The 14,088-nt window shown below is 47.0% G+C and overlaps 1 protein-coding gene across 3 annotated transcripts in view; it reads left to right on the top strand.

The window, feature by feature from the left end:
* The window catches only part of DOP1B (DOP1 leucine zipper like protein B), a 125,525-nt gene that overhangs the window by 94,834 nt on the left and 16,603 nt on the right, over positions 1-14,088 (top strand). For all 3 annotated transcript variants that reach the window (XM_023191195.1, XM_023191193.1, XM_023191203.1), the window contains 4 exons: positions 1,135-1,272; positions 5,298-5,353; positions 7,851-7,955; positions 8,053-8,119. In XM_023191195.1, coding sequence (XP_023046963.1) covers positions 1,135-1,272; positions 5,298-5,353; positions 7,851-7,955; positions 8,053-8,119 — 366 coding nt within the window. The remainder of the gene's footprint in view (positions 1-1,134; positions 1,273-5,297; positions 5,354-7,850; positions 7,956-8,052; positions 8,120-14,088) is intronic.

Here is a 14,088-nt window from a genome sequence, read left to right as displayed (position 1 = left end):
TTCACCATGTTGGCCAAGCTGGTCTCGTACTCCTGACCTCGTGATCCACCCACCTCGGCCTCCCAAGGTGCTGGGATTACAGGCGTGAGCCCAAAGATTAATTTCAGTTTGCATTTTGCGCATTCTTTATCCACTTGACTGGTCCACCATGAAGTCCTGCAGAGGTTGGCCTACCTTTTTCAACCTCAGTCCTCTTCCTTTGTTCCCTCCCACCCCTGCTCCATCCCCTGCTCAGGGTCTGCTGCTGCACCTCCTGGACACTCCCCCAGTGCTCAGCCTCTGTGGCTGACATGGACACCTGTTCTCTGAGGAAGACTCAGTGGTCGGTGTCCGATGCCACCCTCCTGAGCGCCTGTGGGCTCCTTCCCTGGTGAGGAGCCTGGCGCTAGTTGTTTTTCTTCCAGATGCCCATGACCAGGGTGTGCAGACTTATGTCATCAAAACTATGCCTCCCATACGAGGGCTTTCCTTCCAAGGCCAGCAAATGGGAGGCTGGTTTGTCTGCTTTTCCTTCCTGTCTTCGTATTTTTGATTCCACCGCTTGTTTCCTTCAAATTTAGTATATATGTTTCTAAAATGCTTTCTACTGAATTCAAACATACCACTATTACAGCCCCATCAGGGACTGCACCTTTTATTCCTAATTTGTATCAGATTATGTTATTCCCATGGGTGGAGCCTTTACTTAGTTCAATAGGAAATGTGTTTAAGAGATTAAAACAGACTGGGCGTGGTGGCTCACACCTGTAATCCCAGCACTTTGGGAGACCCAGGTGGGCAGATCACCTGAGATCAGGAGTTTGAGACCAGCCTGGCCAACATGGCGAAACCCTGTCTCTATCAAAAATACAAAAATTAGCCGGGCGAGAAAATTAGCCGGGCGTGGTGGCGGGCTCCTGTAATCCCAGCTACTCAGGAGGCTGAGGCAGGAGAATCGCTTAAACCTGGGAGGCAGAGGTTGCAGTGAGCCGAGATCACGCCACTGCACTCCAGCCTGGGTGACAGAGCAAGACTCTGTCTCGAAAAAAAAAAAAGAGATGAAAGCAGATTGATTTCTCCAGGGATGGCTACTATAGAATACTTTTTGTACATCATCCTTATTTAAGCTTTCAAGGAATTTTTTTTTCTTGGCAGATTATCCCAGCGGCGAGTGCATCCCAGCTGACCCTCGTCGACTTGGTGTGTGCACTCAGCACCCTGCAGACTGACACGTTGCTGCACCTGGTGAAGGAGGTGGTGAAGAGGCCACCCCAAGTCAAAGGGGGTGACGAGGTGAGGAGCCTGGAGAATCCTTTGGGCTTCTGTAGATGAGTGGGTGGCATTCGTCGTAACTCTACTTCCTTAGAAATTGTGTTTGGGAGGGAAAGATAGGTAACAAGAGTGAGTGGGACTGCTTGGGGTAGTGAAGTGGAGGTGCTGTTTGCTGTGCTTTGGGGGACACCTATGAAGATTTGGTGCTCCTTTTTTAAGGTGGGAACTGCCTGAGGTCAGGGGCTGTCATCCTTGTACCCTGCTGCTGAGGGCACTGCCTGGTACACGCCATCTGGGCACTAAATGGAATAAAATCTTTAGAAAGGGGAAAGGGCATCTGCCTCCAGGAACTTGCAGCTGTAAAGATGTCAAAGATGAACAAAACCAGGCTCTAGTGAAAGGTGTGATTCAGTAACCACTGCGGTAAGGGAAAGTGCTGGGTTCAGTGTAGATTTGTGTGGAGATGACTGGGAAAGGATGAGGGAGGAGGGAGGGGAAGGAGCAGGGGTTTAAGGAGAGTGGGAGAAGTAGAAAATCACAAAAGAGCAGGCAGGGAGGCTGCTCAGTCCACAGATGTGATTAGGCCATCTGGGTTTGCTAACTGGGGCTTATCCAAATGAGGCTCCTACCCTCCCACAGAGGCTGGGAGATCAAGACTCTGTCTTTCTCAGTGATTCTATTTCAAAGGGATGGCTCCCAGGTCCTTGAGAAACACATTCCTAGGCTGTGGGAGACAGATACACATCTCAAAGGGACAGAGAAAGTATTTGTCATTGTAAACTTAAAATGCTCTGAGAAAGGGAGGTCAGGGGCCTCTCTGCAGGTGTTGGCAGGAACAAACAGTAAATTCTTTGGCAACCGTGAGCTTTCTTGGGCAGGTGTTTGAAGAGGACCGGTGTCCCCATCCTAGGGATCCCTGCTGGTGTTGTTTGCTCAAGTCCCTTGGTGTGGGGGTGGACAGAACCATTTGTCAAGCAGAGGGCTCAGAGGAGCCTAGCTAGAGTCAGTTCAAGGAGAGTCTTTGTCAAGGGCAAATTAAAATTTGTGTACCTTTTTTTTTTTTTTTTTTTTGAGACAGAGTCTCACTCTGTTACCCAGGCTGGAGTGCAGTGGTGTGATCTCAACTCACTGCAACCTCCACCTCCTGGGCTCAAGTGATTCCTGTGCCTTGGCTGGCCTCCCGTGCAGCTGGCAGTGCAGGTGCATGCCACCACTCCTGGCTAATTTTTGGTTTTGTTTTGTTTTGTTTTGTTTTTTCGAGATGAAGTCTCACTTTGTCACCCAGGCTGCAGTGCAGTGGCACAATCACAGCTAACCATAGCCTCGACCTCCCCAGGCTCAAGTGATCTTCCCAAGTAGCTGAGACCACACGCGCACACCACCACGCCTGACTAATTTTTATATTTTTTGTAGTGACGGGGTTTGCCATGTTGCCCAGACTGGTCTGGATCTCCTAGGCTCAAGCAATCCTCCCGCCTCGGCCTCCCAAAGTGCTGGGATTATGGGAGAGAGCCACCATGCCTGGCTGCGTAATTTTTTATAAAGGTAGAAAATAAATGTCAGAGAACACAAGTCATGATAGACGCTCTGAGAAAGAGATTTCATCTGGCTGCTGTGAAACAGAAACCTTCAGGGTGATGTCATTGAACCAAGAAGTTCCTTGTAATTTTTCTGCTCAATTTCATTACAGCAGCCTGGAGGGCCCATGTCAGCTAGAGAGCTTCTTCAGTTATACACAGTGGATTTAAAACAGGGCAAGCTGTGTGGTTTAATAGTTGCATTCCCGGCCGGGCGCAGTGGCTCAAGCCTGTAATCCCAGCACTTTGGGAGGCCGAGACGGGTGGATCACAAAGTCAGGAGATCGAGACCATCCTGGCTAATACGGTGAAACCCCGTTTCTACTAAAAAAAAAATACAAAAAACTAGCCGGGTGAGGTGGCAGGCGCCTGTAGTCCCACTTACTCGGGAGGCTGAGGCAGGAGAATGGCGTAAACCGGGGAGGCGGAGCTTGCAGTGAACTGAGATCCAGCCACTGCATTCCAGCCTGGGCGATTGAGCGAGACTCCGTCTCAAAAAAATAAAAATAAAATAAAATATTTGCATTCCCTTAGAGTCCTCTGTTTTTGTTTTTGCCAAAGCAGACTTCATCATTGAAAGCAGCAGAGCTGTTTTGCTCTTAATTTAATAAAAACCAGGGATTTATTTCAATCTTGAAATAATTGCCTTCTGTCAAATAATTTAAACTCATACAGTTAGCAAAAATTTAAGAATAATCTAAATGAAAATTAGGGGGGCTGCGCATGGTGGCTCATGCCTGTAATCCTAGCACATTAGTCCAGGAGTTCAAGACCAGCCTGGGTAACGTAGGGAGACACCGTCTCTACAATAAATTAAAAAATTAGCTGGGGGTGGTAGTGCACACTTGTAGTCCCAGGTACGTGGGAGGCTGAGGCAGGTGGATCAGTTGAGCACACGAGTATGAGGTTGTAGTGAGCTATGATGGAGCCATTGCACTCCAGCCTGGGTGACAGAGGGACACCCTGTCTACAAAAAAGAAAATTTGTGAAATGGAAAAGTGATTATTAAAAAATATAGCTTTACTTGAACAGATACTTGTGTGCCGATGTTCATAGCAGCATTATTCACAGCAGCCAAAAGGCAGAAGCAATCCATGTGTGTATCAGTGGGTGCGCAGATAACAAAGTGAGATCTGTGCATGTAGTGGGTTAGTACTCAGCTTTAACAGGAATGAAATTCTGACATGTGCTACAACATGGATATCAGATCCTTAACATGGATGAACCTTTTTTTTTTTTTTGAGACAGAGTCTCGCTCTGTTGCCCAGGCTGGAGTGCAGTGGCGTAATCTTGGCTCACTGCAAGCTCTGCCTCCTGGGTTCATGCCATTCTCCTGCCTCAGCCTCCGGAGTAGCTGGGAGTACAGATGCCCGCCACTGCGCCTGGCTAATTTTTTGTACTTTTAGTAGAGACGGGGTTTCACTGTGTTGGCCAGGATGGTGTCGATCTCCTGACCTCGTGATCCACCCACCTTGGCCTCCCAAAGTGCTGGGATTACAGGCATGAGCCCCTGTGCCCGGCGACATGGATGAACCTTGAAGACGTTAAGTTGAATGAAGTAAGCCAGTCACAAGAGGACTAACACAGTTAGTTTTTGGGTGGTGTTCCTTCACATTGCTTGAATTTCTATAAATACCTGCAATTTCTAGTCTTTCCTGGGCTATAAAGGAACTGGATTTTATCTAGCTGATTGGTTTTTGGCGGTTCAAATAACAAAACTACATTTTGTGGTTAGTTAATTAATAGCTGCAAATAGCTTTTTACAAGCAAGGAGTGGGGGAAACGTGTGTTTTGGAACTTGTTTCCAAGTAGTTCCAGCCACAGGGTTTTTGGGGAAACTCTCTGGGCTGGGTTTGAAGTAATCTTCTAAACTAAGAATTAGAATTTTTTGGCTGGGCACAGTAGCTCTACTTGGGGGGCTGAGGCATGAGGATCGCTTGAACCCGGGAGGCAGAGGTTGCAGTGAGCTGAGATTGCGCTAGTGTACTCCAACCTGGACAACAGAGCAAGACTCTTGTGTCAAAGAGAGAGACAGAAAGAGAGAGAGAAAGGGAGGGAGGGAGAGAAGAGAAGAGAGAAAGAAGCAAAGGAAGAATTAGAATTTTGTCTTGCCTCTTGGTAATCATATGCATTCATTGGAGTCAACAATGGCCCTAGCTCTCTGTTGGGGGAAGTTCAGTTACAATACTGATTTTCCCTAAATGCTTCCTGATGCCTGGAATGGAAGAGGGGTACACAGGGTGGGAGATCACTGTAGAAGTCTAAGGGGGCGCAAATGATTTGGGGGCTCCTAGGACACATTTTAATTGTTCATGATGGGCACTATCATGTCTCTTGTTCTATCTGAAAGATTCTTTAGTCGAAAACCTTTGCTTTGTTAGGCCATAGATCTGTTTCACTTTGTATCTGAATTCTTTTTAGCCTTATTTCCTACCAACTTGGAGTAATTGATTTTACTTTCATTTTCAGAAATCGCCCCTAGTGGACATTCCTGTGTTGCAATTTTGCTATGCTTTTCTCCAAAGGTAATACAGTGCCCCGTCCTCCAAAAACTTCCTTAAATACAGATACTATGGCAGTGAGCATGCATAATATCTCTGGTTTTATTTCTAGACTACTAGAGAGCCATAGTTCAGAAAATATCTTAAAGTTGTCACAATTTCTTCCCGAGATATTGATCTATACTTTTCCTTCTCCAAAAAGTTAGCATCTTAAAATCTGTGCACTGTATCTCGAACACTTTAAATGAGCAAAGCTTTATGTGAGGCCTATTAAACTTTAAAAGGCTCAGATTTGCATTAAATTGATACAGGAAAAGAAAAAAAAAAACACAGGGAAGTGTTAAAGACCTCTTTTAGAAAAAGGAGAAATGGGCGGGCGCGGTGGCTCACGCCTGCAATCCCAACACTTTGGGAGGCCCAGGCAGGCCGATCACTTGAGGCCAGGAGTTTGAGACCAGCCTAGCCAACATGGTGAAACCCCGTCTCTACTGAAAATACAAAAATTAGTTGGGCATGGTGGCATGCACCTGTAATCCCAGCTACTCAGGAGGCTGAGGCAGGAGAATTTCATGAACCCAGGAGGTGGAGGTTGCAGTGAGCCGAGACCGCACCACTGTTCTCCAGCCTGGGTGACACAGCAAAGCTCTGTCTCAAAAAAAAAAAAAAAAAAAGGAGAAATAATTCTTTCTGGTGACGTTCTCAGTGTGCCTTCCCGTGTTTGATGCAGAGAAGTTTCTGCTTTGATTTGCTAATATAGATATTAGGTATCTTAGCTAACAGAGCATTAAAGAGGATTCCCCAGGTTTTTCCCATGGATGAAAAATAAGCTTTACTGGACCTCATTCAGATCTTACAATGGCCGCATCCCAGGCACAGCTCTGTGTTGCTGTAAATGAGGATGAGGGGGCTGCGTGTGGTGGCTCATGCCTATAATCACGGCACTTTGGGAGACTGAAGTGGGTGGGTCACTTGAGGCCAGGAGTTTGAGACCAGCCTGGCCAGTGTGGTAAAACCCCATATCTACTAAAACTACAAAAAAAAATTAGTCAGGGCTTGGTGGTGTCGTGCCTGTAGTCCCAGCTACTCAGGAAGCTGAGGCAGGTGAATCACTTGAACCCAGGAGGCAGAGGTTGACGTGAGCTGAGATCACACCACTGTACTTCAGCCTGGGGGACAGAATGAGACTCTATCTCATAAAAAAAAAAAAAAAAGGCGGGGGGGTGAGGGAGGGATAGACCACTTCTCAGGGAAACCTCAGTATCCCTACATAGCCATCAGGAGTCTCACCATAAATAACTCCAACAACCAGGCACAGGCTCCTTTGTTCACAGTTAACATTCCGTGGTTATTCCCATTCACCACATTCTGAAGTTGCAGGATGGTAAATCGAGGCCTCCTGGTAGATGACCAGGGTGGGGTTAAATTCAGACCACTTCCCCCGTGAGCATCATTGTCGTTCTTTCCTCCAGGAGTTAAAGATGAGCTGATCACTTCCCTCCTGTGACAGCTAATATATGTTGTGTTGCTAGCGAATGTTGACTGTAGGGGCCTAACGGGTAGCCGAGCTTTCCCAGCAGCTGCAGGTTAGATTTGGTCGTCATCCTTTTGCTGAGGAGGAACCACCTAGGTCACACAGTAGGTAGTAAGTTGGAGAACCAGGACTTGGACCTGGGACACTCTGACTGCAGTCTGAGCTTTCATTTCCTGAGCTGTGCTGTCTCGCTTTGGAGCAGTCATCTCAGAATCCTCATCCTGAGAGCTATAGAGGGGGGTAGGCCAGTTTCCTGGTGAGTGTCCTGGGACCTAATGCTTTGCAGCCTTCCGACAGGTGATGCTCTGTTACCAGCCACTTTAGGGAAGCAGAATATCAGCTCTAGAAAGGCCTGAGAGATCAACCAGGTGCGGTGGCTCACGCCTGTAATCCCAGCACTTTGGGAGGCTGAGGCAAGTGGATTTACCTGAGTCCAGGAGTTCAAGACCAGCCTGGCCAACGTGATGAAACCCCATCTCTACTAAAAATACAAAAAATTAGCCTGGTGTGGTGGCAGGCGCCTGTAATCCCAGCTCGGGAGGCTGAAGAATGAGAATCACGAACTTGGTGGGGTGGAGGTTACAGTGAGCCAAGATTACGCCACTGCACTCCAGCCTGGGCGACAGAGCAAGACTCTGTCTTCAAAAAAAGGAAAGGCCTGAGAGATCAAAGTTGATCATCTAGTTTAAGGCTTTTATTTTATAGACAAGGAAACCAGGCAGCAGTAGGATTTCAGGTTCCCAAATTCTACTGCTGTAGTATCTCACCTGCCAGCAGTAGGATTTCAGGTTCCCAAACTCCAAGTGCTTGCCAGAATACCAACGTTTAGCTTGTGTATATTGTAATTTTTTAAAAAGAAAAAGGTCGGTGGGGTGTGCTGTTTACCCTTTGCTTTCCAACCACCAGGATCTTAAATGTGCTTGTAAATAAATGTTGTATTTTGCCTTGTTCATGGTTAAGTGTTTTTCCTATCTTAAAAAAAAAAAACAGGCTTCCAGTACCAGCCTTGCAAGAGAACTTTTCTTCACTGTTGGGAGTACTGAAGGAGTCTGTGCAGTTGAATCTAGCCCCACCTGGGTATTTTCTGCTTCTCAGGTATCATGTCACCACATTGTCATCGTGTAATATTTTCTTTTGGCACATATTTTATTTCTACAGCATTTTTAATCTGAAGCTGACTGTCTCCCAACAGCATGCTGAATGACTTTGTAACAAGAACTCCCAACCTGGAAAACAAGAAGGATCTAAAAGACCTGCAGGTTTGTATACGAAAGAGGTTCAGCCAAATGATACTACCCCAGCAGTGCTGTCCTCCTTTGGGGGATATCAGATAGCAGATAGGCAAGAGACGTTGGACAGAATCTGAGGTTAGCTTTGCACTTGTTCTCAAGTCTTACTTCCCCCCTCACTGTCTTTAGAGAGTTCAGTCAGACCCGGGGCCCAGGTTTTCTCATGAAGGTTCTTGTGTAATGCTTGAGCAATCGATTGTGGAACTGACAGCTGCACCCCTCACTCTCCACGCTGTATGCAGATGTGTGTGGACCTCACTGTGAAACATAAGTGGAATAAGAAATCTATCTCCCACCAGACATGGTGGCACACACTCGTAATCCCAGCACTTTGGGAGGCTGAGGCAGGCAGATTGCTTAAGCTCAGGAGTTCGAGACCAATCTGGGTAATACAGTGAGACCTCATCTCTACAAAAATACAAAAATTAGCCTAGTGTGGTAGCTACACCTATATTCCCAGCTACTCAGGAGGCTGAGGATCCCTTGAGCCTGGGAGGTTGAGGCTGTAGTGAGCTGTGATCGTGCCACTGCACTTCAGCCTGGCAACAGAGAGAGACCCTGTCTCAAAAAAATAAAAAAAGGAAGCTATCTCCATACATGGATATTTCTTTTTTTTTTTCTTTTTTTTGGGGGGTGGGGGGTTGGATGGAATCTCACTCCGTCACCCAGGCTAGAGTGCAGTGGCACGGTCTCAGCTTACCAAAACCTCCACCTCCTGGGTTCAAGCGATTCTCCTGCCTCAGCCTCCCAAGTAGCCGAGATTACAGACACATGCCACTACGCCTGGCTAATTTTTTGCATTTTTAATAGAGACAGGGTTTCTCCATGTTGGCTGGTCTGGTCTCAGACTCCTGACCTCAGGTGATCCTCCTGCCTCGGCCTCCCAAAGTGCTGGGATTACAGGCATGAGCTACCACGCCCAGCCTCCATACATGGATTTATTTCCTTAAATGCCTTGTCTCCCATTATAAGAGTAATATATGCTCATAAAAATTTGTTTAATACTGAAAAATAAAACTCATCCATAGGAGAAGGAAAACTCAGAGTGGAGTGCCAACTAATAAATACAGAAGTTATGATGAAGTTGGGATAATCGCTGTTTTGCAAACCATTATAGATGTTGATTCCGTTGGCTTTTCTATCGTATTTATAGCCTTGGCGATACTACTGCTAATCTTTATGATACCTGGCATTTGTGAAAGGTATATCCAGAAACAGCCTCAGGTCCACAGTTCTGAACCACAAGAGTACTGTATAAAGCACAGTAGGCCGGGCACGGTGGCTCACACCTGCAATCCCAGCACTTTGGGAGGCCGAGGCAGGCGGATCGCCTGAGGTCAGGGATTCGAGAGCAGCCTGGCCAACATGGTGAAACCCCACCTCTACTAAAAATACAAAAATTAGCCACATGTGGTGGCACATGCCTGTAATCCCAGCTACTCGGAAGGCTGAGGCAGGAGAATCGCTTGAACCTGGGAGGCAGAGGTTGCAGTGAACCGAGATCTCACCACTGTATTCCAGCCTGGGTGACAAGCATGAAACTTGGTCTCAAAAAAAAAAAAAACACCATAAAGCATAATTAGAAAATTCCAGTGCCTCCTCCTTTGGCCTTGACTTGTAGCCAGAGAAGAAAATGTCATTACAGTGCCGATACTGCCCATCCAGGTGCCAGGACAGCATTTGCTCACCTAAGCCCTCCCTGCATTTGTGGCCTGTTGCCTGTAGCAGGCCCCTCTCTCTTCAGCCTGCCTGGAGAGGGCTCTGGCCACAGACATTCCCTCCGTTGTTGCAGCTGGCACGCCTCTTCTCTGCTCCTTTTGGTTGAGGGGACCAGGTGTCATCTGCTTCTTTCTGTCTCATGACACCTAGCATCCCCAACACTAATTCCTTCCTACTATTTTGAGCCACGCCCTATACTTCTTCCCCACTGAGGATATAGAAAAAAACAAAGTGTGATTTTCCTACCACAGTCTCATAACATAGAATACTTCAGTGACCTCGTAACCAAAATGTGTGGGAATTTCTCCCCACCAGCAACCAAGCTAGTAGTTCTGCAGTGGACACTAGATTCAATTCTGGCATTCTCCACCTAGAGATATCTTCAGATCCCGCAGGTTGAGGGCCCAGTCCCACAACACTGCCCCACCCCTTCAGATGCCAATCACAAGCCCCAAGTGTTTTCATCTATGCTTCTGACAGACCAGCTCTAAATTGGAGTTCCCCCATTCACTCCTTGGGTTCTGTTAATTAGCTGGAGTGGCTCATGGAACTCAGGGAACACATTGAACAGTTTATTTTATTATTTATTTATTTTGAGACGGAGTCTTGCTCTTGTTGCCGAGGCTGGAGTGCAATGGCACGATCTCAGCTAACTGCAACCTCCACCTCCCAGCTTCAAGCAATTCTCCTGCCTCAGCCTCCCGAGTAGCTGGGATTACAGGCGCCTGCCACCACGCCCAGCTAATTTTTGTATTTTTATAGAGACAGAGTTTCGCCATGTTGGCCAGGCTGGTCTTGAACTCCTGACCTTATGACCTGGCCGCCTCAGCCTCCCAAAGTGCTGGGATACAGGCATGAGTCACCGCACCCGGCTGACCAGTTTATCATAAAGGAGATTAGAAAGGATACAGATGAATCGATGATTAGGCAAGGGACGTGGGAAGGGGCACGGAACTTCCATGCCCTCCTTGGGCACCACCGTCTAGGAACCGCCACATGTTTAGCCATCCAGAAGCTCATTCGAACCCAGTTACTTTGGGGTTTGTGGAAGCTTCATTACATAGGCATGATGGATTAAATCATTGGTCATTGCTGATCAATTTAACCTTTAACTCCCCCCTCTCCCCTTCCTGGAGGTTGGGGAGCTGAAGTTATCTGGGGATCCACAGCCACAGCCATCTCAGTAGCATACAAAAAGACACATAAGACTTTGGAGAATCCAAGGAATTTAGGAGTTATAGCTGGGAAATGGGGAGAAAGGCCAAAAATATTTCCACAATATCACACCCATCCATTCAGTGCTTTCATCAGTCCTTACAGGAACTCCTCTAAGCCCCTAAACCCTTTTCCTGACTTTCCTTCTGCCCTTCACACCCAGCCCTGCCTAAGTTAGCCAATTAGCCAGTTCCCTCAAGCGCACCCACCCAGCAGGCAGGTGTGCCCTGCTTCACGCCTCAACACAACTGCTGATACTGGGAACCTTGTGGCACAGTTGAGATCAGGATTATAAAATTCTCAGATGTCAAGAATTATAGCCACTCTTAGCTGGTGACACTTGATGACACTGACTGAGAAGCCAGCTTCAAGTTTGTCTCTCTAGCTACTAAGCAGATTCTTTACTGATCATACTCCTGAGAGTGGATGACTCCTCACTTTACCCCACTGAGTCAGTTTAACTTATTGACCTTTATTTCTTGTTATATTATTGAAAGATGCATTTCTAGGAAGAACCTGTGGTCCTAGATAAACCAGAAAGCCATTCCACTGAATACAATTTATGGCTTTTTCATCACGTGCTGCGATGACTTGCAATCTCTGTATATTTTACCTACATTGGCCAGTATAGTAGCCATTAGCCACAGATGGCTGTTGAGCACTTGAAGTGTGTCTAGTCTACAGTCTGGGCAACATAGGGAGACCTCATGTCTGCAAGAAATTTAAAAATTATCCAGGCCGGGCGCGGTGGCTCAAGCCTGTAATCCCAGCACTTTGGGAGGCCGAGACGGGCGGATCACGAGGTCAGGAGATCGAGACCATCCTGGCTAACATGGTGAAACCCCGTCTCTACTAAAAACTACAAAAAACTAGCCGGGTGACTTGGCGGCGCCTGTAGTCCCAGCTACTGGGGAGGCTGAGGCAGGAGAATGGCGTGAACCCGGGAGGCGGAGCTTGCAGTGAGCTGAGATCCGGCCACAGCACTCCAGCCTGGGTGACAGAGCGAGACTCCGTCTCAAAAAAAAAGAAAAAAATTATCCAGATGTGGTGCCATGCGCCTGTAGTCCCAGCTACCCAGGAGCCTGAGGATGGCTTGAGCCTAGGAGGTCGAGGCTGCAGTCAGTCTTTTTTATTTTTATATTTTGAGATGAAGTCTTGCTCTGTTATTGGGGGAACCCACCCCCAGTATTTCAACGTAGGTTCTTCTGTTTTCCATAAGTGTTGGCCAGCTGATAAATAAAGAGAGACAGTATAAAGAGAGGAATTTTACAGCTGGGCCACCGGGGGTGACATCACATATCGGTAGGACTGTGATGCCCACCCGAGCCTCAAAACCAGCAAGATTTTTTTAAGGGTTTCAAAAAGGGAGGGGGTGTAAGAACAGGGAGTAGGTACAAAGATCACATGCTTCAAAGGGCAAAAAGCAGAACTACTAATAAGGGTCTAACAGAGATCACATGCTTCTGAGGTAACAGGACAAAGGGCAAAAGCAGAACCACTGATAAGGATCCAACAAAGATCACAAGGCAAAGGGCAAAAGCAGAACTAGTGATAAGGGTCTATGTTCAGCGGTGCATGTATTATCTTGATAAACATCTTAACAGAAAACACGGTTCCAAAGCAGAGAACCTATCTGACCACAAATTTACCAGGGTGGAGTTTTTCCCCACCCTAATAAGCCTGAGGCTACTGCAGGAGACCAGGGCATATCTCAGTCCTTATCTCAACCGCATAAGACAGACACTCCCCCCAGGAACACATTCCTTTCCCAGGGTATTAATATTAATATTCCTTGCTAGGAAAAGAATTTAGCAATATCTCTCCTACTTATACATCCATTTATAGGCTCTCTGCAAGAAGAAAAATATAGCTGTTTTTGCCCGACTCTGCAGGCAGTCAGACGTTATGGTTGTCTTCCCTTGTTGCCTAAAAATCACTGCTATTCTGTTCTTTTTCAAGGTGCACTGATTTCATATTGTTCAAACACACATGTTTTACAATCAATTTGTACAGTTAACACAATTATCACAGTGGTCCTGAGGAGACGTCCATCCTCAGGTTATGAAGATAACAGGATTAAAACAGGCATAAGAAATTACACAAGTATTATTTGGGAACTGATAAATGTCCATATTAAAATGAAATCTTCACGATTTATGTCCCTCTGCCGCCGCTCCAGCCGGTCCCTCTGTTCGGGGTCCCTGACTTCACGCAACACTCTGTCACCAGGCTGGAGTGCGGTGGCGCTATCTTGGCTCACCACAATCTCTGCCACCCAGGTTCAAGCATTTCTCCTGCCTCAGCCTCCCAAGTAGCTGGGATTACAGGCACACCCCACCACGCCTAGCTAGTTTTTGTATTTTTAGTAAAGACAGGGTTTCACCATGTTGGCCATGATGGTCTCGATCTCTTGACCTTGTGATCCACCTGCCTCAACCTCCCAAACTGCTGGAATTACAGGCATGAGCCACCATGCCCATCTGCAGTGAGTCTTGATTGCACCACTGCACTCCAGCCTGGTTGACAGAGAAAGACCCTGTCCTGCCCACCACCTCCCAAAAAAAAAAAAAAATGTGGTAGTCTGAATTGAATGTACTGTAAGTGCAAAATACTCATTGGATTTCAGACTTAGGGCACACACAAAAGAGAATGCAAAATGTCATTAATAGTTTTTGTTTTTTCTTTCTGAGACAAAGTTTTGCTCCTGTTGCCCAGGCTGGAATGCAGTGGCACGGTCTAGGCTCACTGCAACCTCCACCTCCTGGGTTCAAGCAGTTCTCCTGCCTCAGCCTCCAAAGCAGTTGGGATTACAGGCGTGCACCACCACACCCACCTAATTTTGTATTTTTGCTAGAGGCAGGGTTTCACCATGTTGGTCAGGCTGGTCTCAAACGCCTGACCTCAGGTGATCCGCCCGCCTCAGCCTCCCAAAGTGCTGGGATTATAGGCATGAGCCACCATGCCCAGGCTATTAATAATTTTTATATTGAGTGCATGTTGATAAT

The sequence above is a fragment of the Piliocolobus tephrosceles genome, chromosome 19, assembly GCF_002776525.5.
Source record: "Piliocolobus tephrosceles isolate RC106 chromosome 19, ASM277652v3, whole genome shotgun sequence".
Lineage (NCBI taxonomy): Eukaryota > Metazoa > Chordata > Mammalia > Primates > Cercopithecidae > Piliocolobus > Piliocolobus tephrosceles.
Note: the sequence above shows the minus strand (reverse complement) of the source record. Positions and strands in the feature narration are given on the sequence as shown.